The 26,172-nt window shown below is 49.5% G+C and overlaps 1 protein-coding gene across 5 annotated transcripts in view; it reads right to left on the reverse strand.

The window, feature by feature from the left end:
- The window catches only part of FAM171A1 (family with sequence similarity 171 member A1), a 158,895-nt gene that overhangs the window by 52,375 nt on the left and 80,348 nt on the right, over positions 1 to 26,172 (reverse strand). For 4 of the 5 annotated variants that reach the window (XM_053225335.1, XM_053225334.1, XM_027073507.2 and 1 more), the window contains exons 4-5: positions 10,438 to 10,596; positions 5,762 to 5,938 (exon numbers count right to left, since the gene is read on the reverse strand). In XM_053225335.1, the coding sequence (XP_053081310.1) occupies positions 5,762 to 5,938; positions 10,438 to 10,596 (336 nt within the window). The remainder of the gene's footprint in view (positions 1 to 5,761; positions 5,939 to 10,437; positions 10,597 to 26,172) is intronic. The other variant, XM_053225337.1, reaches the window with a different exon arrangement.

Consider the following 26,172-nt stretch of genomic DNA (forward strand, 5'->3'; position numbering starts at 1 on the left):
AAAACAGAAGAGACTTATAAATATGGAGAACAAACTAAGGGTTATGGGAGGGGGATGGGCTAAATGGGTAAGGGGCATTAAGGAATCTACTCCTGAAATCATTGTTTCACTATATGCTAACTAATTTGGATGTAAATTTTAAAAAATAAAAAATAAAATGAAAAAAAAAAAAAAAAGGAAACCGATCAATTACCCAACAAGAATTCCCAATGGCAGAAGGCTCAATGCTGTGGGTATTATTCGCAGAAACCGGATATCTTACATCTCAGAGGCTGCATAACAATGCGCATTTCTTCGTTTTCATGGACTCCTGTAATCGTATTAATTTCCTGTTGCTCCTGTAATAAATGACCACAGCCTTGGGGGCTTAAAACAACACAACTGTATTCTCTTACAGTTCTGAAAGTCAAGTCTGAAGTCAGTTTCACTGAGCTGAAGGCAAGGTGTCAGAAGGGTGGGCTCCACCTGGGGGCTCTGAGGGGAAAAACCTGTTTCCTTGGCTTATGGCCCCTTCCTCCGTATTCAAAGTACGTTGCTCTAATCTCTGCTTCCGCTATCACGTTCCCATGTCCTCTAGTTCTGATTCCTCCTGGCTCCCTCCCTCAGAAGGACCAGTGATCACAGTGTCTCTCTCTCACTATGTATGTATACCATTGTTGTCATGTATATAGCCATCTCTCTCTTTTTAAATAAGTTATTCTACCTCTCTTTTTTTAAAGTTTATTTATTTTGTGCGAGAGAGAAAGTGCAAGTGGGGGAGGGGTGGAGAGACAGAGGGACAGAGAAAGAATCCCAAGTAGGCTCTGCACTGTCAGCACAGAGCCCGAAGCAGGGCTTGAATTCATGAACTGTGAGATCATGACCTGAGCCAAAGTTGGACGCTTAACCGACTGAGTCACCCAGGTGCCCCAGTCATCTTTTTTTTTTTTTTTAAGAAGTTATCCTACCTCTTTTTCTTAAGTTTATTTATTTTGAGAGACAGAGAGAGGGAAAAAGTGCAGGTGGGGTAGGGGCGGAGAGAGAGGGGGAGAGAGAGAATTCCAAGCAGGCTCCGCACTGTCAGCACAGAGCCCGACGTGGGGCTCGAACTCATAAGATTGTGACCCGAGCCGAAGCGGGATGCTTAATCGACTGAGGCCCCCAGGCGCCCCTGTATGGAGTCATCTCAAGTACAAATGTTGTATCAGAGTCTACTAAACTGCCCTGATAACCAAGAAACTACAAGGCCCCATCCCCATGCATTTCTAGTGTCACTGCAATATGCACACTGTAACTGAGAGGGGGCTATGTTACTGTTTAGGGGACGGACAGAGGGACTGCAAAACTGAGATCCTGCTCATGGGATGTGAGAAGTTACACCGTCACAGCGAAGCACAGCCAGGGGGAGGGTGAACAGTCTGGCGGGGGAGCAACGGTGGGCGTGTAGAAGACGGCGCTGGAAGTGAGGCCGAGTGACCGGCAGGGCTGGCTCTGATGACACCGTTGAGCCGCTGTGCCGGGAGGAGGGCGGACTGCTTCACCGTGAGTAGCTGAGAGACCATCTCACGAGGGGAAGTGATCCGTGCTTTCAAAGTTTCTTCTGATGCTTATTTTTGAGGGAACGCAAGTGGGGGCGGGGCAGGGTGAGAGGGGGACAGAGGATCCAAAGCAGGCCCTGTGCTGACAGGCTGACAGCAGCGAGCCCGATGTGGGGCTCGAGTTCACGAACCGCGAGATCATGGCTGGAACCGAAGTCGGGATGCTCAACCGAATGAGCCCCCCAGGCGCCCCTAAAAGATAACCCAAGCAGCGATACACAAGAGCTAGTGGAGGGAAGCAGAGGCGGAAGGCAGGCAGACTCTTGCTGGAATAGGTCAAAGAAGTGGGAGGAGTCTGAACCAAGGCGGAAGTGACACAGAGAAGGAGGGGAGAGGGGAAGGTTGAGAAACGCTGATGTGACAGCAACAGGACTTTGGAAGGGACCACACATGGCTGCAGGAGGAGAGGTGAAGCAAAAGAATAAAGTGGGGATAACTCCGAGGTTTCTACTTCGATGGTCTGGTGCGCGATACCCTTAATCAAGAGAGGAAACGCAGGAACGAAGAGGTTTAAATGCTGGAGTGAGGGCAGTGGATGTGCTCAGTTTGAGGCATGTCGGACCTGAGTGTCCTAAGGCACATCCATCAGCCAATGTCTAATGGAAGGTCGGGAACAGAGAGCAGAGAACAGACTTGGGTGCACAGGGGGCTGTGGAAGTGTGTGAAGTGATTAGATGCCCCAGCAAGTGATACGAGGTAAGCTGGGAGCTGGGCGTAGGGCGTAGGCCAGCGGCCAGCAGACGAGGACGAACGACCCAGGGGACACTGAGTCAGACAGCCAACAGAGGAGAGCCCTTCACAGAGGAACAGAAGCCACCAAACGCTGCAGAGACACTGAAGGAAGTCACCTGCCGTGTCACGCAGCTGCTGGTGACCTCAGTGACATTTGTTTCCAGAGAGTGGGCAGCAGAAGCGGGACTGCGTCGGGTTGAGGAAGCCGCATGTGGAGAACAATCCTTTGAGAGATCTGGGCTAAGGGGAAATCTGGGAAAGCGGTTTGGGAGGCACGGCCCGTGAAAGCCTACAGAACGGGAAGCCTTCTGCTGACTTTATAAACCCTTAGGGAGTCCTTGCTATGTCCCAGGCACTGTACTATACTTCTCACAGACATTAACTCATTTAGTCCTTGGAGTGGTTCATTTTTTTGTGTCAGCTCAGCTAGGCCATGGTCTCAAGATACTCGGTCAAACACGTATGGAAGTTGCCGTGAAGGCATTTTTAAAATGAGATTAACATAAAAAAGTAAAATGCGATTAACATATAAATCAGGAGGCTGAGTGAAGCAGATTACTCTTCATAAGGTGGGCGGGCCTCATCTAGTAAGTTGAAGGCACTAAGAAAAAGACTGAGCTCCCTTGAGGAAGAGATTCTGCCAGCAGACTACCTTCGGGCTCAAACTGCAACATCAACTCTTCTCTGGGTCTCCAGCCTGCTGGCCCACCCTGCAGATTTTGGACTTGTCCGCCTCCACACATCTAGTAGCCCCTGCCTTGAAATAAATCCCTCTCGTTCCTTTTTTTGGGGTACACACACATATCCTATTGGTTCTGTTTCTCTGGAGAACTCTGACGGATACACTCTTTGTCACAACATGAGGTACTATTAGTACCAACCCCATGTCACAGTTGAGGCAACTGTGGCCCAGAGACGTGAAGTAACTCGCCCCAGGGGCACACAGCCAGTGGGTAGCTGAGCTGGAATCCCAATCCAGGGTGTCCCTGGAGCCCTGGCTCTTAAGCACATGCCATGCTGCTGCTCCCGGGCACATTTGGGGCCAACTGGGAGGTCCAGGGAGAGAAGCAGAATATAAAAGGGAATAGGAGCCCCGACAAAAGCATGTCTTGCACAAATGAGAAAACAGGCACGGTGATTCGCTCCAGGCGGGACCTACAGCTTTACAAGGAGCAGAACCAGGCTTTCGGGAGACGGAATACAAGCTGTCTGCCTTCTGCTTGCTACTTTCTCCTGTGTTCTGAGATTCTCTCAGTCACACCCTTCCCGATCTGTCTCCTCCTGGGAGGCGCAGGGCTCCTTATGACCTGACCTTCATCACAGAGCCTCAAAAAGTCACTACACTGTGGAGAACACACATCAGCGGTTAGCACGTCTGTCCCAGTGCAGGATATGTTACTGCAGTGGCACCACCCATTGCTCAACATCAAGTTTAGTACATCTGGGAAAATCAGTGAATTCCACACAAATAATTACGGCGCCTGTTAGTAGTTATTTGGAAAGCAAAGCAAAACGAAACAAAACACCACCAAACCCTGAATACCGAACGGGCGTTTGTTTTCAAATATAAATTCCCAGAACTCTAATTTGACTACTCAAGGAAAGAGGTTATCTTTGAAAACACATTTGATATCAACCACCGACCCCTGCTAAGAACCGAAGGGGTACAGGAATGCAGGTGGTGTGAAAATCTAAGCACACGAGCGTGTGTGCCCATAACGTCGTGATGATCGTCAAATGTGAAACTTCCCAGAGAAAAATGTGAAAACATGTATTAAAAGCTTTAGAATTTTGTACTTATTTACTTATTTATTGAATTTGAGAAGGGGGGGGGAGAGGGACAGAGGGAAAGAGAGAGAATTCCAAGCAGGCTACACCCTCGGCACAGAGCCTGACGTGGGGCTCGATTCCATGACCCTGGGATCGTGACCTGAGCTAAAACCGAGTCAGATGCTCAACTGACCAAACCAGCCAGGGACCCCTGGCACTCCTAGAATTTTATACACGTTAAAAAAATTTTTTTAAGTATGTTCTGTGTCCAACACGGAGCTTGAACTCACCACCCTGAGATCAAGAGTTGTATGCTCCACCCGACTGAGCCACCCAGGTGCCCCGTCCCCATGTATGTTTTTAATCCAACAGCTCCACCTCCTCTAAAATATTATCCTGTGGAAATAATCATGGCCGTGCCTAAAGATTTAGCTACAGAGATATTTATCACAGCACCGGTAAGAAGTAATGTTTTCTCCAATTACAGGGTAGGGAGCAACCAAAGTATGACACATCCATATAATGAAATGCTATGCAATCATCAATTTTGACATTGCAGAGTAACAGCTGATGCCACGGAAAGATGTTTATGATATACAAGCGATTCTTAAAAGCAAGTTATAGAGGAGTACCTAGCATATAATCTCGTTTCTGTTAAAAATCTATTTTGTGGAAGCCAGCCTTTCTGAAAGGACCCCAGTGATCCCCACCTCCCGGTGTCTACACGCCTGTGCTGTCTGCCCCACACAGTACCAGCGCCGGGCTCCGTGACCAACGGTGCACGGAAAGAAGCGATGGTTTGTCATTTTCACACGAGGCCATAGAAGACTGTTGACTTCTGCTTTGCCCACTTGTGTTTCTGTACTTTTATTTTATTTTGTTTTTCCTCTGGGTCATTGGCTCCAGTGAAAGCAAGTGCCCATGTTGTGGGCTGCCCTATGGAGAGACCCACATGGCAAGGAACTGAGGGCTCTGGCCAGCAGCTAGTGAGGAGCTAAGGCCTGCAAAACACCCGTGAGTGAGACTGGACGTGCAGTCACTAGCAACGCACCCCCCCTCCCCCCGCCCTCCAGACGGCTACCTTGTTGGAGAACCCGACCCAGAACCACCCAGCTAGTTGTGTCTGGATTCCTGACCCTCTCGACATGTGACGCAGGAGATGTGCACGGTTGTTGAAAGCTGCTACGTTTTAGGGCAATTTGTTAAGCAGCAATAGATACTGAACACGTGTGTGCATGGCGAAATGACCAGAAGGATATAATCCCAAATGCTATTCGTGGTTTTTCTCTAGGTGGTGGCATTGTGGGTAATTTTTATTTTCTCTTCTGGTGTGTTGTTGGCAGTGTTTTTCCTTTTTCATGAAAACAGAAAAACACGAGGGATCAGAGAACCTAGAGCATAAAATGATAAAGATCAGGGGAGCCAATTTTAGCTCTAATAACCTTTAAAGATTCAAGTAAACTGACTTAAATGTACACACAGAAACAAAAACAAAAAACCCTCCCAAGAGGTGCCTGCCTGGCACAGTGGAGTGTAAGCTTCACCTACCAGAAACCATGCGATATGCTGTGGGCAGCAGAATTCGGTAACTTCAAGGAAAGGAGACTTGCACAGATATCTTAAAAGGAAAAATCAAACAGGAATGAAGTCACATGCGAGCCAATCACTGGAGTCTTGCTTACCCAGCTTCTGGTCAAATCGCCACGCCGCGACATAGGCATTGTGCCTCAGACTGCTCTGGGTGGCCAGGGGCACGGTGACATAAATGGGGCCGTCCACCAGCACTGGCGTTCCATCACTGCTGAGCAAGTGGACACTGACGGCCGTGACTGGGGTCAGGTCATACCTGGTGCCGTTTCCTGGAAGCAAGAGGGAGTATCCATCACGTGCACAGAAGGGCCCTATGTGGGGCTGCCGCAAACGTTTGCCAGAAAATAGCAACAGCTAACCATTCACTGAGTACCTCCTATGTGCCAGGGACTAGACGCAGGACTTTACGTGTATAAAATCCTCACCACTTTGTATGTACAGATACCTCACCACGGCTCCATAAGGTAAGTAAAATCCACATTTTACGCACAAAGAAACCGGCCCAGAGAGGGTAGAAATGGGAACTGGCCCCAAGGGCATGGTGGGATCTGGGATCGAAGCTCTCAGGTTTGCTGCCTCTAACTACTGAGCCTTGCTTTCAGAAAGGGCCTCGAAAGGAAGAGACCCCTCTGTGGTGTCAGAGGAGGGTAAGTGTAGAAATCCCTGAAATCAACCCCTGCACAAAGTGAGACCCACACACGTTAATGACTCGGCAGATCGCCATAATGAAACCAAATGTTTTACATTAGAGGCTGCTTTCAAAAAGAAGGGGGGGGGGCGGTGTTTTCAAGGAGTGCCTCAAAATATTAACTTACTTGTACTCAAAGCACCCTACTGAAAGCTCGGCCTTGAAAGATTTAGGAGTTAATTTTAGGTGCCACTGTTATTTTGATCTGTTTAAAAGGAATTTAACATGCCAATTATTCTACATCAGGGGCCTTTTCTCCAAGCCAAGCCTTTAACGACTGCCTACTTTATAGATAAATTAGGGACTGCTGAGGACAGCGATATTATATTTATATACTTAAGCGATCCATCGTAGAGCAATTTTTCTGCAGTGAAATATAATATCACACAAAATGTTTACGTCGTAATTTTAAATCTTCAGCACAATGACAAACGCAGAGTGATAAAAAAAATTTAAGCTCCATTAGAATATAATCTATAGGCTTTCTTATTAAGCTGCTTACATAGGTTATCTACCCATCAACTACCTGAGCTACTGCAAACCACCACTTAGGACTAGATGTAAACATTTAGAGCAACTGTAGTGAATTTTAGAGTTTTCAACACAAGTGATGGCCAAACCCTTTGTAGAGCAAATTATATATAGGTCACAACAGCACTACCTTTTACGATTTATGGCCATCTGTTTGTCATTGAAAGGACAGGCACGGTAATAGGAATTTTGTCAAAAGGTCCATGTTGGAATCCCAGGCTCAAGTTCTGAAACCTTTTAGTCTGGCCTTTTCTCTTTAGGGCCCAGAAAGCCAAAACCGAGAATTTACCATATTTCTGGTCAAAATATCTGCTGGGATGAGACCTAAAGCAGTGCCTAGTGTCCAAAGGGGACGTGGAGGCAAAGCCGGGTCTACAGTGTAGCTCCCCAGGTTCTGTTAGACCCTCTGGATGGGACAGAACTGCAAGCAAAGAGAAATTAAGTAACTTACTAGACTCTGTATAAACAACTTATCGATAACGGTTTCAAACCCGGAAGTGCTGCTTTCGGCAAACCCGAGGCAGGAGAGGGAAGCAGCAGGGAGGGCAGGAACGCCTTCCAGACTCATCATCCAGCCTTTCCTCCCACTTAACTCTGCCTCCTGATCCCCATTCATCACCTTTCAATCCTCCCTTCCTATTTTCTTGCACATTCCCGGCCCAGGGAGCCGGGGTTCCAGTCCCAGAGGCACCACTGGCTGTATCTGTGGCCTCAGGCAGGCTACTTTGCTCCTCTGGGATTTGTTTTCCTTATCTGCGTTATCTGGACTAGATGCTTTACCTAGGAGTCGAGGGAAAGAAACAGGCTCAGCTCTAAATATTCAGAAGTAATCACAGCATCGCACAAAAGGCCTTATTAATTTAAAGTTACATATGTTAGGTTCTGGAGATGTAATGTTCTTTGAAAAGTTCTCTGTTCGAAGACCCAGCAGGCAGCTGTACCTGCTTTCTCAGTGCTCCGCTCAATGCCCACTCCTATCCCACGCCTTCCAAAATACCCTCCCTTGTATCCTCCCACTTTCTTTATTCTGGAACGATCCATACTTTGAAGGATTCCATTGTTTCTGTTCCAGCCCTTGTTACAAGACTGCAACTCTACAGGAAACACTGAGTTCTGTATACAGTGAGGACTTTCCTTCTTGTTCCCTCTTGATCTTACCAGGCTCCTGTCACGTCTGAATAAAGACAGGTGTCAGGCAAAGGCAGCAGGGGGAGGGGGCAGCAGCACTGGACCAAGCTTAGGAGGCCCCGGACTCATCCCTTCTAATATGAGGGGTTTCGCTCAAATAGCATCTCGGGTTCTGCCTGGCTTTGCATCCTGCTACCAACTTTGCTGGGTGTTAGTCATTCTACTGACACCTCCCTGTCTTCCTAGAGTTACTAGCGGAAGTTGTTTCTTGAGAACCGCTTGGGAATGTCAGAACCGTTGTGTGCAAGAAATCTCTTATCAACCAGAGTGGGGACTGTGATTCTCTGAAGGTGCAGTGTCTGTGGCCTGTGCAAGGAGGCTGCCCCGTGTGATGCCAGGACACTATGGAGCAGGTGGACGTGGCTGGACAACGGGGAAGTGGCCCAAATCTCCCCGTGGCCGGGTTTCTCTATTGACGACTCTGGAAACCCCCTCTGAACCGGACAGCGTCCTCTGAACGAGGACACTCTGGGGAGACCAGCCTGCAGAACGTTCTCCAATCCTGTCTGTGGGCTCCACGCACTTTTGCTGGACTCTCGTGACGACCTGCCACCTTACCCTGGCGTGCGTGGGCCAGGCCCTCACGCAAAGCCGTAATCTCTTAGATGTGTTTTATCAAACAGGAGGGAGGCAGGCAAGCAATCGTGGGGAAGAAGAGAGGCTGTGCACGATGTGAAACTGGACACAGGCACCTGGCTGATGAGATGTCGGGGTGCTAAGCGGACCCCACGTGCCCACGCCCTCCTGGGCTGTGAGCCAGCACACCGCCTTTCCCGGCGGGGCTCAGGCAAGGTCTGATTCTTCCCACATCAAGTATTAGTTATTTCAGTGGGAAAGAGGGTGCACGTAACCTTCTAAGGCCTTCTTTCTTCCCCCCCTTGAAATAACAGTCATTTTAAAATAAAACAAACTCCTCTAAAATCAATAGTCCTATGTCTCTGTGTTCTTCTCCCTTGCCCATCGTCTCAGATTTCATAATTTATTCAAGAGCTCTTGGAAACGGGGCACAGAAAAATTAGTGAGCTCTGAGGAATGAGGTCGCCCCCTCCAAGTTAGGGTTTTATGCTTGTGCATCATTTATTGGGGAGAATGGGTACAGGTCTCAAATCGTACATTTTCCTGTTCCCTGAAATGCTACTTTCTCCTAGGCCTGTAAGTCAACATTCTCTCCCAGTAATACTTACTCAGAGTGGCTACCACACATTTTTATCTGATGGCCAATTACAGATGCATTAATTGCACCTTCATACAAAAATTAAAGTATGAAGAAACATTTCTGAAGGCAGGTTCCACAGACGGACAGGTGCCACAAAGGTGAGTAACAAATCACCAGGTCATCTTGATTGGTCCCCAGAAATCTGTCAGCATTCTACAGAACGGATCAGATGCTGCACGTGTAAAAAGCTTTTTCAGAAGGACCCAAGATCCGCTTAGGCAAAGCCCTGGCCAGTTCAGTGAAATTCAATAGAAGCGTTTCTGGGAAATGCAGTCACCTCCTCACCTAGCAGGATTTAACCCAGAACAGCCTCTGGTTTTTACGTCAGAAGTGTGGGGAAAACAAGAGGGGATACAAGAAATGATCCAGGACTTCAGAGTCTGCTGCTTTCCATTCACTAGGACTAGGGGCCATGTTGGTGCCCAGTGCACTGTTGGCTGAGAACCAGTCTTTTACTGACAAGGAATTATTACATATTTTCCAGCTGGTGGTTTTTGGTGTCTCTGATTTTTTTTAGCTCTGTGTGTCATGCGGGCATAGGGTGACATTGACGGAGCTCACACAGAGGTCTGTCAGGAGAGGATTCAAGTCAACTTCAAAGCCTGGCCACTGTCAAGTCCAGGCAGAGGGAACAGCACGGAGGATGGGCAGAGGTGAGAACACGCTGGATGTGTACAGACGGAGGCGAGCAGAGGCTCCCATTCCGAAATGCTCCCGATCCTAGAAATGGCAGCCCCCTCATCCCCACTCTCGGCACCAGACCAGTGCCACCTCCCCTCCCCACTGTGACACGTGGGTGGGCGGGCTGCATCCTGCAGGCTCCAGGGGTCAGTGGGGACGAGGGGCAGAGAGCCCCTCACTCGGACCTTACCCTTGGAAAGACACGAACACAACAATTTCAGTGGAAAGCACGTCTCTGAAGTCTACCAGAGGGGAGCTCAGAAGGTACAGGAGGCAGAATGACTGAAGGAGACAAAGTCATTAAAATACACCGCAGCAGTGTAGACCGGATTCCTTAACTAACACAGTTTCAGCACACTTGAACTTCCCGGCTTCGGTTCTTTCATTTGGTACGAATCCTCCCCGCCCCACGGAAAAATCCAAACACGGAAGCCCCAGCTGAGCAGGGGAGAGACTCAGATTACCTGTTCCGTTCCCGTCTAGTCCTCGCAAGTAGGGAAAGCTGTCCACCTCGGACGGGGAGCTGGCGGCAGTGAGGAAAGCCGTCAGGTCACTGTAGCTGGTGTTCTCAGGCAACCGCAGAGCTCTCCTCTGGAAATGAACGCGAGGCTGTGGCCGGGCACCTGCAGAAATGGACTTCTGAGTTACCTCCCGAAGGGGCAGTAAATCTAAGGAAACCAGGAAGTGCTTCTCCACGTTTTGGCACGCCTCCTCCCCCCCACCCCCCACCCCCCCCCCCCCCCGCAGCTCCTCCCCTCCCCCATTCACGGCAGGGCGCAAAGATGTGACAACATGCTATTATGGGGACAGGAATAATAGCCCATTGTCACATTTGTTTTGACACAGGATGTTATTTGGGTTTTTAACAAAAAGCTTTCCTAAGTCCCATTTGTGAGCAAGCTTTTCACTGCCCAGCGTGTGCCTATGGATGGGGGTAACGTTTTGGGAAAGGAAGTCCACATGAGGGAAAGGAGTAGACGACAATTCATCTCTTTACATAAACAAAGCAAGAGATACCCTTTGATCCCGTTATGCACGCCTCCTTCATCTGGCAAAATCTGGCTTAACTCCACACACCACACAGCAGCAGAGCAAAGGGAATTAAGTGTGCAGCCTGTACAAGAATTACTAACAAGAGCCCAACAGTACCGAACCCCCTTCGGTGGAAGCTGCCACGTGCTATCCGGGCTCTGCCTGCAGGGTGCACAGCTTATGTCGAGAATTTTGGGATGAGACACCCTTGAGTGGAGTGGAGGTGCTGTGCCTCCGTCACACCCAGCTCCTGGGTGCCGAAGGACGGGGTGGCCCCACTCAGAAGGCTACCCTGTGACAGCATCTGCAGTTCGACTGTGCTCCACACGCTGTTTTGATCGCAAAGCCTGAACCCGTGTTCACCTAATGGCTCTGGTGACAGTCTCAAGATGTCAAGGCGCTAAGTCGTCCTTAAGGTGCAAAAACATCCTTAAGACAAAAAGTAACCGAAGTGGGAATGATAGCACCTTACCAATGAAAGTGCACACTCGTGCGGATTGAAAGAGTGATTCCTCAAAAGCAGTGATCCGCCTTGGTGCTCGGGTCACTGCATAGCCTGCCCAGGGCTTGAGGTTTCCCCCATGGTCGGCTGGGGGCTCCCCCTGCCACAGTCCACGGCTGTCAGGCACCACAGCCCTGCCCCGAGTGGACAGTCTTTATGCCAACTCCAGGGTTCCTTTTAACCCTGGATCAGAAACTTTCCAGTGGGGAATAAGCTTATCCGAAAGGGTTCTAGCATAAGGGGGTTTTAGAGCTCAAAGGATCAACGAGTCCACATCTCTCTTCTACAAGTGAGGCCACAGAAGCCCAACGGACGTGAAGTCTCAGGGAGGCTGGCTGGCGCGTGCACAACCAAGGTGGCCGAGAGCCAGATGCTCTGCATACCTCCTGAACATCACTGGTTACAGGTCTCGGATGACTGGTGTGCACCCCATGAAACACAAGCCCCGCTCTAGGGCCCACGGGAGCCAGAGGCCCAAAGTCATGACTCTTCTGTCTTCAGTCACCTCCGCTGAAGGTAACTGGACCCACATGCCCTGCTGTTTCAACCACCATTGCCTCTCTGTACCCCTACAACCTGTGGCGAGGCACCAGCATCCAAGTATCTGTCTCTGTTCACTCCCAGCTCTGCTCAGTCTGGTCTCTTCCTTTGATTTCACAGAAGACTGATGTCTTCCGCCTGTCACCTCCTTGGTCTGCACAGAGTGCTGACACCTCGCGTCCCCCAGGAGCACCCCACGCCCAGCAAGGAGCACTCTGCTTCCCTGATCTCCTCCCCCACCCCCCGCACCCCGCTGCACTCAGAGATGGAAAGTCAAAGGCAACGCTTCTTTTTTCGTCTCTTCACCCCCAACTACAGAACATCATTCGCTGCTCCTATCGTGTGGTTTTCAACGGGAGTGAACTTTCTGAGACCTTTACTTCCCTTTCTCCACTGTCCTTCATCTAAACAATGCTGCCGGCTGCCTGCCTGGGTTTCACACGGTGGGAGAAACAAAGAACTTGCAAATACGCAGAGAAGGGTGTCTCAAGTGTGACAGGGCAAAGAGAGACTTGTCTTCATGAGGGCTGAGGAAGAGCAGGGTGAGATCCACATGCAGCTTTCCAGGCCTCGGGAATAGCCGCTGTAAGATGGGAAGGCTGAGATTTTTGCAAAGGCTCCTCCGGCTGGAAGGAAGAGAAATCTCCTCAAGCTGTACCAAGGGAAAAGGGCGGCTGCTAAAAGGTGAAGGGGGAATCAGACTGATGCCCTCATGGGGACTGGCTGGAACTTGGGAGACTCCAGACCCCAGTGCACCCCAGCTCTCAGGGGCCACTGGCTGTCTCTCCTGCCCGCCCTTCCCGTCTCCCTTCCTCTCTCCCTCACCCCTCCCTCTAACAGGCACACAGCCTTCTCATGTTCTCTGGCATATCTTGCCTTTCAGTGGGAGATGCGTCTCAGTCCCCTCCCCACCTCTCCTCCCCACCCTCCCCTTCCTTTTTTGTGCCAGAGAACTTGGTCACTGGCCAGACATCTGGGGTCTATCTGCTGTGGCTGCCAGGTGGGGGGCACAGACGGGTGATGCCTGGGGAAGGTTTACTAGAAGGGGGTGTGGCCTGTCCAGCCGACTGGACACACGCTGTGACCAGCATGACACGGACACCTGTCTGCTGAGGGACCGAACACACTTCCCGACACAGAGCAAAGGCCAGACCTCTGCCTGCTGACATGACCAAAGAAATACGGGAGGAGGGAGTTATGTTAAGGGTCGAAGTTACTCTAAGCCTCGGTGTAAATGAAATACAAAGTGTCTGCGTGGGGTTGGGGGAGCGGTCATGACCTCAGGCCCATCTTCCTGTATTAGCGCTGCTAGATTTCTGTAATTCCAGGACGCGGTGTGATGGGCTGGAGACAGGGGAGGGACAGAAGGGGACGGGACTGGCTAGGTCTTCTCCGGATGCCTCTCCCACATTCTCTGCAATAGTGGTTTTTCAAACTTTCTCTGTTCTTCTCAAACTCTGTGTGATATTCTTTGGACGCTCCCGGCTACCCAAGAACAAAGGAAAGGGGCTTAAGTGCCTGCCACCGTAATATGGGAAACTAAGGCAAATGGAAAATTAAATTCCCTTACTGCCTACAGCCCATTGACAAGTCCTTGAGACCCGCAGAGTGACCTCCCTCTAGGAGCTCAGCTGCCTCGAGGATGACACTTTGCTGGGGGCAAAAGAGAACCTTAGTTTAACACCATCCCAACCTCCAGGATGCTATAAGCCAACTTCCTTTATCTCAACTGCCCCAAGCTGCATGCTGGCAATCATGCCCCAAGCTTATGGGCCCCTGATAAACATCTGTAGGGTCTCAAGACTGAGGTTTTATAAATGGTAATAAATGATATTTCCCTAGCAACAGCTGGCCCCTCAAGGTCCTGGAAACCTTGCTTCCAAAATTCCTCGGAGACTTACTCTATCCCTGACCCCCTCGCAACCTGAGGGTATATAATCAGTTACCTGTCACAACCCCAGTGCAGCTCTTCCTGCCCACGGGTCCTGTTCTGTGCTTTAATAAAATCACCTTTTTTGCACCAAAGACGTCTTCAAGAGTTCTTTCTTGGTGGCCGGCTCCGGACCACCCCACTGTCACCCTAAAACTTGATCATGTGTTACCAAAACTGCTGGGGCCACCCCTCCTGTCTTCCCTCTTCTCTTGTCCCTTCTGTCCCCCGTCTCCTCCACAGTCAGCCCAAGCCTCTAGCCTACCTTCTGCGTGTCATACAGCAAGACTTGCACAGCCAACTAATCTTGCCTCCGTCCATCATTTTCTCTACAGGCTTTTCCTCCACAACCAACAAATACACCCGTCTCTTCCTCATCTAGAAAAATAACACCGAAACATGACCTTAATGCCGTTACCCCCAAAAGCGAAGGCCTCCTCTCCCTCCACCCAACGCCCAGCGATCTGGCTTTTACTTACAACACACACTGCGCTCGTTAATGTCAATGGACAACTGTATAATCTGCGAACCCGTGACCACTTCTCAGCCTTCCTCCTCGCTGACCTCTTCACAATGGTCAACACTGTTCGTCGCCCCCGCCCAGGAACCCCTCCTGCTTGGCATTCGTGCTCCTGGGCTCTGGTCTCTCCAGAGTCAGCCGGCTTTTTCCTCTGCAAGTGCGTTTTTATTTTATTTTTTTTAAATCTCCTCCCACCTCCGGATGAAACAGTTCCTAAGGGGCTGCCTTCAGCTGCCTCCGTAGTAGTTTCTGGGCTCTCTCCTCACTGACTCCCCTCCACGGTGGCCTTCCTGTCCGCCCCATGTCTGCATTTCCTCTGCCTTCCAGACACCTCCACCTGGATGCCCCACAGGCGCATCAACACCATCACTTACTTCCTCTTCCATCTAACACCCCCTACCCCATTCTGCCCAACACCTAGCTGTGCTTCCAGGACGCCATCATTTTCCCTTTCTATTATTCTGTGCATTCATTCCCTGCCAGGACTGGCCAGTCTCCTTCCCAACATTTCCAGCATCGTCGTCTCCTCCTTCTCTGCCCCTACCCTGCATTACCCTGCCTTACCCCTTGCCTTAACTGTGCTCCAGCCTGACCACCTTTTTCCCACTTCGTTTACAGATACAACCCTTCTCAGCCCAGAGACCTTCAACGGATCTCCACCACTTGGTAAATTAATGATGGCAGCGACAATTACAGAGCAATGCAGACCCCAATTACTATGCTTCTCGTCCTGTGACAGGTAGAGTTCAGTGCTTTAGAATGTACATAGTTCTTCTATACACATTATTTCACTTACTGTTTACAACAGTCCTGTGAAGGAAGAACCCTCTCTGCCTTCCGAGTGAGGCTAAGTGACTTGTCCACAGGCATCCCGTTAGTAAGAGACAGAAAGGAATTCTTGCAGTCCTGGCTTCTGTTCCCCTCCTAGTTCACCACGCCTACCTCGGAAGAGATGCTGGACTTCCTGACAATTGGCTCTCACCTTCTGGCCACGTGGGACTGCCTGGCTCTGTGCTTCCACACGTGCTCATGTCTCTTCTCCACAGTCTCTACCTGCATGTCCCACGCGTCATCCAAGATGTGCCCTACAGGCCACCTCTCCTGTGGAGACGTTCTTGATCACACCCCAACCTCTAAACGCTACGTGTATTTTTCTCCAGCACTGATCTCACTGTGCCCTGGATTAGGTTTTTTTTTTAATGTTTTATTTTTATTTTTGAAGGAGAGAGAGAGACAGAGCGTGAGCACGGGAGGGGCAGAGAGGGAGGGAAACAGAATCCGAAGCAGGCTCCAGGCTCTGCCATCAGCACAGAGCCCGACGCGGGGCTCGCACCCACAAACTGTGAGATCATGACGTGGGCCGAAGTCGGACGCTTAACCGACTGAGCCACCCGGGCGCCCCTAATTAGGTTTATCCGTGAAGGTGTACATCTCCCTAAGTAGAGCCACCATGACAACAGAACATGGAGCAGTGGAGTCACTCAATCGACACTTTAGTCTTTCTTCTACCACCGTCTAGTTGAGTGACCTTGGGCTTCAGGTTGTTTAACTTTCAAATGGGTATGAATGACGCCCATCTCATAATGTGGTTGCTGTGATGCCTAGATCACAACACACACATATGTGATGCCCAGTGGTGCCTCCGGGTGCGTAACAGGTGCAGGATGAACATCAATTTCCCGCCTCCCCTCCCCTGCAGACCTGTCCTGTTCGGAGGAGGATGCAGATGCGGGTAGAAGCTGAAGGAGGAAGGTGGGTTATTAAGGGCTTCTCTAAAGTCTGGGGTTTTGGGAGCTGAGGGAGAGTGGGAAGAGAACTACAGAGGGAGGGAGGCGTGAAGAGGAGATAAGAGGTGGGGACCCTGTGCTCGAGGAGGGGCTCCTGGTGGGGGAGGGACCACAGCAGGCACATCAGGAGGGTCAGAGAAAAGTCACCACGCCATCCTCCCCTGGTGGCCTCTCTCCTCCGTGCAAGGTCCTTGCCAGGAGGAGGGGTAGGGAGGTGGGCGGGGCATGGGCGAGGTGGGCGGGGCTTCCAGCAGTGCCCTAGGAACCAGGAGGGAGCCGGTGCTGAGAGTGTGGCCATGAGCAGTGGCGCATCTTCATGACACCTTCTTATAGACGTCCTCACATACAGAGTCGATGAGATGCCCCACTTGTGAGACCGCATGAAGGTCTGCTGGACGCTGTGGGAGCCAGAGCCGCAGGCCAACTGCCGGTCTTGTCCCCAGATTCCAACACCACCATCATTACCGTCCACGCCTGATCATTAATCATCTTGAGATTTAAACGTTAGAAACATCACCGGTCCCCTCCCCACAGGCTTCTGTGTGAATGTGCTCCTCGGAAAAGTACACGACACACTCAAAGGAAATAATTCTTTAAAAAAAATTTTTTTTTAATGTTTATTTTTGAGAGAGACATGGCACAAGTGGGGGAGGGGCAGAGAGAGAGAGGGAGACACAGAATCCGAAGCAGGCTCCAGGCTCTGAGCTGTCAGCACAGAGCCCGATGCGGGGCTGGAACCCACGAACCGTGAGATCGTGACCTGAGCGGAAGTCAGATGCTTAATGGACTGAGCCCCTCAAAGAAGATAATTCTTATAAAATAATCTGTAAGTGTTCTCTCTTGTCATTCACTTCCCATCTCATTGCAAAGTCTGAATGCAATTTGCAAGCATTTCTGTGACAAGGAGCACATTTTCAGACAGTCTATGGTGCAGAAAACTCTAGAGTTAACCAATTACTAAGTTGGCCCTTCCCCTTCACCGCATTGTTATCGTGAGACTGCTCCAGGCTTTCTTTATAAAACAATGTCACCAATAAAACACAATCACTTGCCTTACTTTTTAAATGAAAGTCACTGCTAAGGACTGTTCCATTGAAAATGTGCATGTATTATGCACTTCCTGTGTCTGAAGCTAGTCTGATGACAGAATAGTGTTTGGGTGTGTATGGTCAGAATTTAAAGACCATACCTACAGAGAAGAAAACAAGTGGGCGGTCTTTTTATTTTTCTAGGAAACCTCTCATTTCCCATGAGTTTATTCTACTTTACTTGGGTGCAAACAAAACAACAAAACAAAACAAAACAAAACGTCAACTGAAGCATGAAGCATCCAACTAATGAGAACAGCGGGGCTCCTTCCCTCCTCTCCTGTTTTCATCTCCACCTAGTGACCTTCATTCTTCCAAAGCTTTTACTTTAGTGTCACATAAAGCCAAACAATGGGCATCATCACCCAGGGCTATGCACGTAACATGTTTGAACTGTCATCGTGCTACCCGCCTTTTCTCAGGAGCGTTTGCCACATTATAACATCCGAGCGATACACTAAAATCCAAAGGCTTCTAGTACTTACATTTCTGATCAAGAATTGATTTTTTTTTCTTCTCTGAATCCACCAAAGAATAAATAAATCAACACACCTACACTAGACCAGTCTGAGAAAAACTGAATGTAGCTTTTGTAATATCAGTTTTATATTAATTTTATAGAACAGAACTGCAAAGACCAAAAATTATCTACATATGGCTTTCCTTCCAACTGGTAAGAAAACATGAAACAACATCATGCAGTATTATTGTTCTGTCTCAACTCTGCCATGGCAAGGAAAAATACAAGGAACAATGATTAAACTCATGAACCAGGAAAAGTTAAAAAAAAATTAACAAAATTGCTGTCCTTTTAAAAAGCTGGAATGCAAAAAAGATTTTAGAAAGGGAGAGATGATTCCCAGTTTTTGGTTATACACAGGAGGGAATGCGAGTGAATACATTAAATGTAACAAAAACTTCCTGAATGATTAATACCCTTATGGTAGGACCATGCTTCTTACTCCTTAGAGAAAGAGCTCTTCAAGTTCTCTTACTGCATGTGTGCATATGTGTGTGTGTGTGTGTGTGTGTGTGTGTGTATGTGTGTGTGTGCGCCTGTGTGAGCTGCAATTTTCTTAGAAGCCACAACAAAGGAAATAATTGAATAATTGATCAGGGTGCAGACAACCTACGTAGGAAGTGCAAAAAGCACTGGTTATTTAGACTTGAAAAATTTTTATTTATTCAATCGTTCAGTGACTTGTTCATTGAATACCTATCATATGGCAAGTGTAGGGCCAGTGCCTGGCGGGTTTTAAGGTGAAGATGACAAACTTCTTGCCTTCATGTTTCAAATTTTTAGTTGGGGAGATAAGGTATACTACCAAATACGGTAGAAAGGGAGGTATCATAATAAGATACACACACCCCAGCTGGAGGGTTTTAATCCACCCTCTGGTTACTGATAAGGACCTGAGGGGCCATAAGGGATACAGGGATGTGTCAGAATACAAGGATGGGAGCCAGAGGGCATGGAAGCTGCCTGGGCTCAGGGCACCTCTGGGCAAAATGGCAAGAGTCTGTAGATTTCACGTGAATGCAGTGCCATTGACCATGACTCCACTAATCCCTAGTCGGCTTCTCTCTGACCTGCCACCACCTGGCTCCCTTCTCTTACTCACACTTTCTCTTTTCTTCTTCTTCTTCTTTTTTAAGCTTATTTAGTTTTGAGAGAGAGCAAGTGAGCATGAGCAGGGGAGAGGCAGAGAAAGAGGGAGAGAGAAAATCCCAAGTAGGCTCCCTGCTGTCAGCACAGAGCCTGATGCAGGGCTCAAACTCACAATCCATGAGATCATGACCTGAGCTGAAATCAAGAGATGGACGCTTAACTGACTGAGCCATCCAGAAACCTGACCTTCTCTTCTCTTCTCTTCTGCCCTGGGCCCGTAGGTGGCCTGGAATGGTCACAGACCCACTGCGCCTCATAACTACCCAGCTGAGATTCTCACCTCTTCTGGTTCTTAGCTGGATCTCAGTAAAAGGAAGAGAATGAAGAACTGATGGCTCCAGATTTTCTCTTCTAGCTGGATCCCAGCCCCTGGCCACACTGTGGACTGGTTACCCCTGAGTCAGGGGTCACATGATATAAGCTCCTTGGCAGCCAAGGTTGGAGGGCAAGGCACCTGCATGCACCACATCTCCAGGGAAGATGCAGAAAAGACCCAAAGGAGGTGGCCCTGAAGCTGCTCTTGATGGCCAAGAAGGGCTCGAAGACAGATTCGGAGACGGAGTGGGACACCCCAGATGGAAAACACAAAAGGAAATTCAGGCTAGAAAACGATCCCTGAAGGAGAAGTACGTGTGGAAGGGAGGCTGAGGCCGGGTCACAAGGTTGGTATGTGCTGTGTTAAGGAGACTGGGTTTTATTCTAGGGCAAAAGTGGGGGTGGGGTGGAAATTGAGGGGTGTGAAATAACTGGAGCTCTGCCCCTAGAAGATTCCTCTGGCAGTTCAGGGCAAGGTGGACTAGGAGGGAGACACAAGACGGAGGAAGTCTGGTTAATCGCAGGTCCAGCTCCAATCCTAACTCCAAGACTAGAGACAAGAACACCAGCTGGGGGCTACTGCCTGGTCCAAGCGGAGACTGACCAGGGCCTGGATCAGGGCAGTGGCTGTGGCAACACGTGTGGGCGGCAGAGATGATGCAAGTGTGTGTAAGCACAGAACACTCTGAAATCACTCAGGGTACGAGGCCCCGGCGTGTTGTAACCGTTTGACCCACGGAGCGTAAGAAGGGGAGATGAAGGTCATACACAAGGGGAGAAGGTGACTCCTTACAGACAGCATGTGACACAGATGCTGAGACCCTTCAAGAGCCCCCTCACAGTCACCAGAAGAGACAATCAGGTCTCGGGGCTGGCGGGGCATAGTGAGGAGTGGAGCAGGCAGTGACAGGTGGTCTGACAGCCACGGTGGGGTAAAGTGTGGCCACAGCAACAGACCCTGTGGGTTTCAGAGTGAGCCCTTATCACAAACACCTTGCTGAGGGTAGAGTGGCTCCCAGGGAGAGAGGGGCCGAGAAGGGTCACACGTGTGGTGCAATGGGTGTCAAAGGTGCCTGGGCAGGACAAGAGAGGTCCACAATGAGAACTGTAGGGTCTAAGAAGTATGCATGGGGGGGGGGGGGTCGGGGTGCAGAGAGCCTGCTCACGGGAACATGTATCCAGATACTACAATCTTGACCCCTTCTTACCAATACTCCCCTTCCAGGTAACTGCATAGCCACCGAGGCTCAGGGCCAGGGGACTGTCCAGCCCTGAGGCTAAGCATTTGGGAGTTTATTCCAAGTACACAGGGAAAACCACTGAAGAGTGGAAGCAAGGTGACCTGGTAGCTTTAGCAGTGCGAAGACCGGATTATGGGTCGGCAAGGGCGGAAGCAGACAGCCAATTAAAAACCTACCGCAGCTCTCCAGGGGGAAACGGAGTCTTGGATTCATGTGGTGGTGACCCAGATGGAGAGAAACACCTGTGCCAGAGAACCAGGCTGTGGGGACAGAGGAGTCAGGGATAGTTCCTAGGGTCTGGCTTGACCACTTAAGTACCATGTTTGTACCATGTACGGAGACAGAAAGTTGGACACACCCATTAAGTCTGAGATGCCTAGTGGACATCCAAGCGGAGATGTCAAATAAGCAGCCAGCTCTGGGACTCCCTCTCGGCGAGTCTGGGCGGGAGGTGAGAGACTGGGCGTTATCTGTGTCTACACAGCATTAAAGCATGGGTCCATGAGACCTTGTGGGGAGGGTACTGGGAAGGAGAAATGTAGGCCCAGACAGTCACTGGAGTGTCCACAAGTGACCAAGAGGAGAAAGAAAATCAAGGCATGGTGTTATGGAAGATAGGAGAGTCTCCAGAAAGAGCGACCAGAGTCATCCCTGTTGGGTGCCGTGGAGAGTCCGGGGGAAGGCACAGAGAAATGTCATCAGGCCGGGCCACGCAGGGCTTGTAAGAGACTCTGACAAAGCAGTCTGAATGGAGCAACGAGGCAGGAGAGCCACTTGCAGGGTGCTGAACAGGAAAAGAAAGGCGAGGAAGCAGGAAGGAAGGGCGTGCAGACGTCCTTCTGGAAGACAGCAGAGACACAGGGCAGTGGCTAGAGACAGACATGGTTGTGGAAGCATTAGAGATGTGCTACTTTAACATCTGCCCGCTACCGATGAGGAGAAAATGGTGAGGAAAAACTTCTGGAATCCCTAAGGAAGAGAGGAGATGAGATGCTGAGCACAAACAGAAGGACTCACACGTAAGGGAAGAGGGACACTCCTTCCAGTGCAACGAGGGACAGTGAGCGGGTCTGTGGGTTTGCTGGGGGCCGGGGGGGGGGCGGTGAGGGTTCTCAGCTTCTCAGTGAAGCAGGCAGAGATGTGAGGAGAGGAGACAGAGGATGGGAGTGTGAGTGAACACACAGGAAGCCAGCAGGTAGGGAAGAGGGTGTGAAAATCATCTTGGAGACTCACGAAACAAACGACTAAGTGGCCCCAGGACCGATGCCCATTTGAGGTCCGTGGTCGTGAAACGGACGTGCAACCAGTCGGGGCAACCACGGGTGAGGTTTCCTCCAGCCACGTGCAGCTGCGCAGGGGTGGCCACAAGCGGCTCAGGTCAACCGGAGTCAGGAGTTATTCGGTCAAAGATGGCAGAAGGGGAGGGGAGTGGCTCTGCGGGGAGTGTCTGCAAGGAGACGATTCCAACGAAGGGCCATGGTTCGTAGGCTGGGCAGGGAGGCAATCCGTGGGTAAGGACACGGTGAGTCAAGGCTCTGGAGCCCTCAGTGGTGTGCGAACCACTGCCACAGGGTGAGAGGAGGGAGTGCAGGGGCTGAGCTCGGAGGTGGTGCATTTGATTTGCTGGAATGATGAGGCCTAAGGCAGGACTGCAGAAGTGGGTGACCGATGTGGGACAGAAAAGACCCTGGGAGTGCAAGAGCAGCTGGGGCACCAGGGGGCATCCTCTAGAGGGAGGCGGGGTAGAGGGGGGCACCCCTGGGGTGGACGAGCAGCTGGGACCGGGGGGCATCCTCCATATGGAGGCTCACATTCCCAAGAAACGATTCTAGGAGCATCGTGAACCTGGGAACTAGGAGCTTGTATCATCAGTCCAGGAGGAAAAGCTGACCCAGACACTGGTGATGAGTGGTCCAGCTGGCCTCCAAGGATCCTCAAGGAAGGAAGGAAGGAGAAAGGAGACAAGTAATGTGAGCACAGCCCCCACCTGAGAAGGCTGCAGGGAAGGCTGTGTCTCAGGGACATTTCAGACCAGGAAGGGGGGCAGTGCTCGGAGAAGAGGTAGAAGGCTGTTCTCTGCAGCCATACTGGTGCCCAGAGGACACAGGGTGAGGGCTGGGGAAGGCGGTGGGGAGTTGGGCTCTATTGGACAAGGTCCCTTTCTGGTCTGTACCTCGCAGCCTGGCTCTTCTCCATTTATTTATTTACCGTTTACTTTTTATTTTATTTACTTATTTTGACAGTGAGGGAGCGCAAGCAGGGAGGGGCAGAGAGAGAGAGAGAGAGAGAGAAGAGAGAGAGAGAATCACAAGCAGGCTCAGCGCTGTCAGCACAGAGCCCGATGCAGGGCTCAAACTCACAAACTGTGAGATCATGACCTGAGCTGAAATCAAAAGTTGGACGCTTAACCGACTGAGCCACCTAGGTGCCTCTCCTCTCCATCTCTCAAGGCCCACTGGCAGGTCCACACCGCAGAAGCCCAGCAGCCTGGCTACTTGAGAACTTTCTAGCAAAGGGTGTGTTGGTGGGCCAACATCTCAGGAAAAGGATGAGCAATTCACCGTAAGCAGAAGAAAAGTGGAACAAAGAATGAGTACAGCTAGTAAGAGAGGAAATGAAGACTAACTCTGAGGAAAAGGTAGGGGAGGGGCCAATTAAGAGAAAGAGCAGGTGATGAAAATTATGGTGGCTGTGGCCTTTAGAACAACGTGTAAAATATGACATGGGTCAGTTGTGTTTTTTTTCTTAGAGTGCAGAGTGTCCAAATATATTTCCTTGAGGAACACCATAATCCATTAGCTACTACCAAAGATCCCTATAAGTTAAACTTTTTTTTTTAAGTGTATTTATTTTGAGAGAGAGCATGAGAGCAGGGGAGGGGCAGAGAGAGGGAGAGAGAATCTCAGGCAGGCTCTGCACTGTTAGAGCAGAGCCTGACACGGGCCTTAAATTCACCAACAGTGAGATCATGACCTGAGCCGAAATCAAGGGTCTGACACTTAACCAACTGAGCCACCCAGGTGCCCCGGTGGTCAGTTTTTTAAATTAAAAAATCAAAACACGCAAGGCTGCGAAAGATAAAAATGGGTCTTTTTTAGATTTATTTAAATCCAAGTGAGTTCTATAGCATAATACTGGTTTTGGGAGTACAATTTAGTGATTCACCACATCACTTACCCAATGCTCATCCCAACAAGTGTCCGCAATGTCCATCACCCATTTAGCCCATCCCCCCACCAACCTCTCCTCCAGCAACCCTCAGTTTGTTCTCTATATTCAAGAGTCTCTTGGGTGCCTGGGGGCTCAGCTGGTTAAGCATCCAACTTCGGCTCAGGTCATGATCTCACAGTTCGTGAGTTTGAGCCCCGCGTCGGGCTCTGTGCTGACAGCTCAGAGCCTGGAGCCTGCTTCGGATTCCATCTCTCTCTCTCTCTGCCCCTCCCCGGCTCATGCTCTGTCTCTCTCTCTCTCTCTTTCTCAAAAATAAATAAAAATGAAAAAGACTCTCTTATGGTTTGTCTCCCTCTCTGTGAAAAAATGGGTCTTAAGGCATATCTAAAACGAAAATAATATACGGCTGCCGTGACAGCATTTAATTGCTCTGTGCCAGTCCCCTGCCACATGGGCACACGGCACAGCAACAACAGCCCCGATTAGAAGAAGCAGGGTCCCAACCAGGCTGGGTCTGAGGAAATGCAAAGTGTGTGCCCGTCCTCTGGAAATGCAGAGTGGCAAGGCTTCAGGAAGCCTGGTTCAGGTGCTTCATAGTTTCCATTTGATATTTGAAGAGCTGAAGTCAGCTCTAAATTATACTCAGAACATCCTAATCAACAGACGTAATCTTGACGTAAATGGGTGATCGCAGCCTGTCTGTACCCAGGACATTAATTACAAGCTTTCACCTCTTGCTATCATCTTCCACTGGGCTGCATTCTGATAAAGACCAAAATTGTGATAAAGATCATTTCGGTCTTTATCAGAACGTAGTCCAGTCGAAACGAGAGCAGGACACTAACGATTCCTCTCTTAGTGAAGAACATGAGAAGGAAGCATAATCATTCCCTCATTTCGAGAAACCCCCAGTCACTTCCCCCCACCCCGCCATGTTCACTGCAGCATCATTTACAAGAGCCAAGGTGTGGAAGCAACCTAAGTGTCCATCAATGGATAAATGGATGCATAAAAGTGATCTACAGTGGAATATTATTCAGTCAGAAAAAAGAAGGAAATTCTGCCATTTGTGACAACATGGTTGAACCTGGAGGGCATTATGCAAAGTGACACAAGCCAGACAGAGAAGCACAGACACTGCATGGTCTCCCTTCTACGTGGAATCTAAAAAAGCCGAACTCATAGAAACAGAATAGATCGGTGGCTGCCGGAGGTGGGATGTTGGGGGAAAATGGGTGAAGGGTCTCAAGAGGTACAAATTTCCAGTTATAAGATAAATAAGTCCTGGGGATGTCATGTACCGCATGGTCACTATAGTTAATAACACTGTAGTGTATATTTGAAAGTTGCTGAGAGGGTAGATCTTAAAAGTTCTCGTCACAAGAAAAAAAGATTTGTAGCTACACGTGGTGACGGGTGTTAACTAGGCTTACAGTGTCGATCATTTTGCAATATACACATAATTCGAATTATTATGCTGTATGCCTAAAAGGAATACAGTGTTATATGTTGATTATAACGGCTGCATGCTCACTTCTGCAGGGTCTCCACAGCCACTCAAAAAAGGAATAAATGGGGTCACCTAATTTGCAAATGGCACCGGAATGTGGTGAGGTAGAGAATGATTTCTGTCAAATGGTATTAAAATGAAGCAAACAAAAAAATTAATCCGATGGAACGTTGAGAGCCAGGAAATAGCGCTCTCTAGCCCATGCTTTAGAGAAAGAAACTGACTTTGGCACAAATACGTTTGACATCAGCGTTCTTCCCAATTCTAACCCCACCACCAACTCAGGGAAATCCCTCTGAAGTCTTCTGTACTAGTTTCTCTGCAAGAGAAGTTAGAAGGTATAAGGGCACATTCTGATGCACAACCACATACCAGAGGGGTTAAGACAATGAGGGACAAGACAGAGAAAAAGGCCACTCTTGAACACTTCTTCCTTTGTTTTTTAAGGGGGGGTTGTTTTATTGTGTTAAAAAGCACATACTATTTAATTTACCATCTTATCCATTTTTAAGTTTGGGAGTGTGAAGTACATTATTATGCAACAGATCTCCAGATCCTTTTCACTGAGCAAGACTGAAACTCTACCTCCTTGAATATTTATGAACCTTTCTTCAGTGATGCTCAGACGGGGTCCTGTGCTCTGAACTCATGAGGTGAATATTCTCAGCTTTGGAGAAGAAAGAGAGATGTGGTATGGACAGAGTGGTGAAGCCCTTTCTTTTCTCTCACCCAGTTGAAGGCTGGCCTTAAAACAAACAAGATCACAGCCAGGGGAGAGTTTAACCAAAATTCAAGTGTGTTTGTGCACTCATAGGACAACATGCATAGTATCCAGCTCTGGGTAAATTTACTGCCATCACCATCTGAAAAGAAGCTGTCTTATAATAGGATTTT

Source organism: Acinonyx jubatus, chromosome B4 (assembly GCF_027475565.1).
Source record: "Acinonyx jubatus isolate Ajub_Pintada_27869175 chromosome B4, VMU_Ajub_asm_v1.0, whole genome shotgun sequence".
In the NCBI taxonomy this organism is placed as follows: Eukaryota; Metazoa; Chordata; class Mammalia; order Carnivora; family Felidae; genus Acinonyx; species Acinonyx jubatus.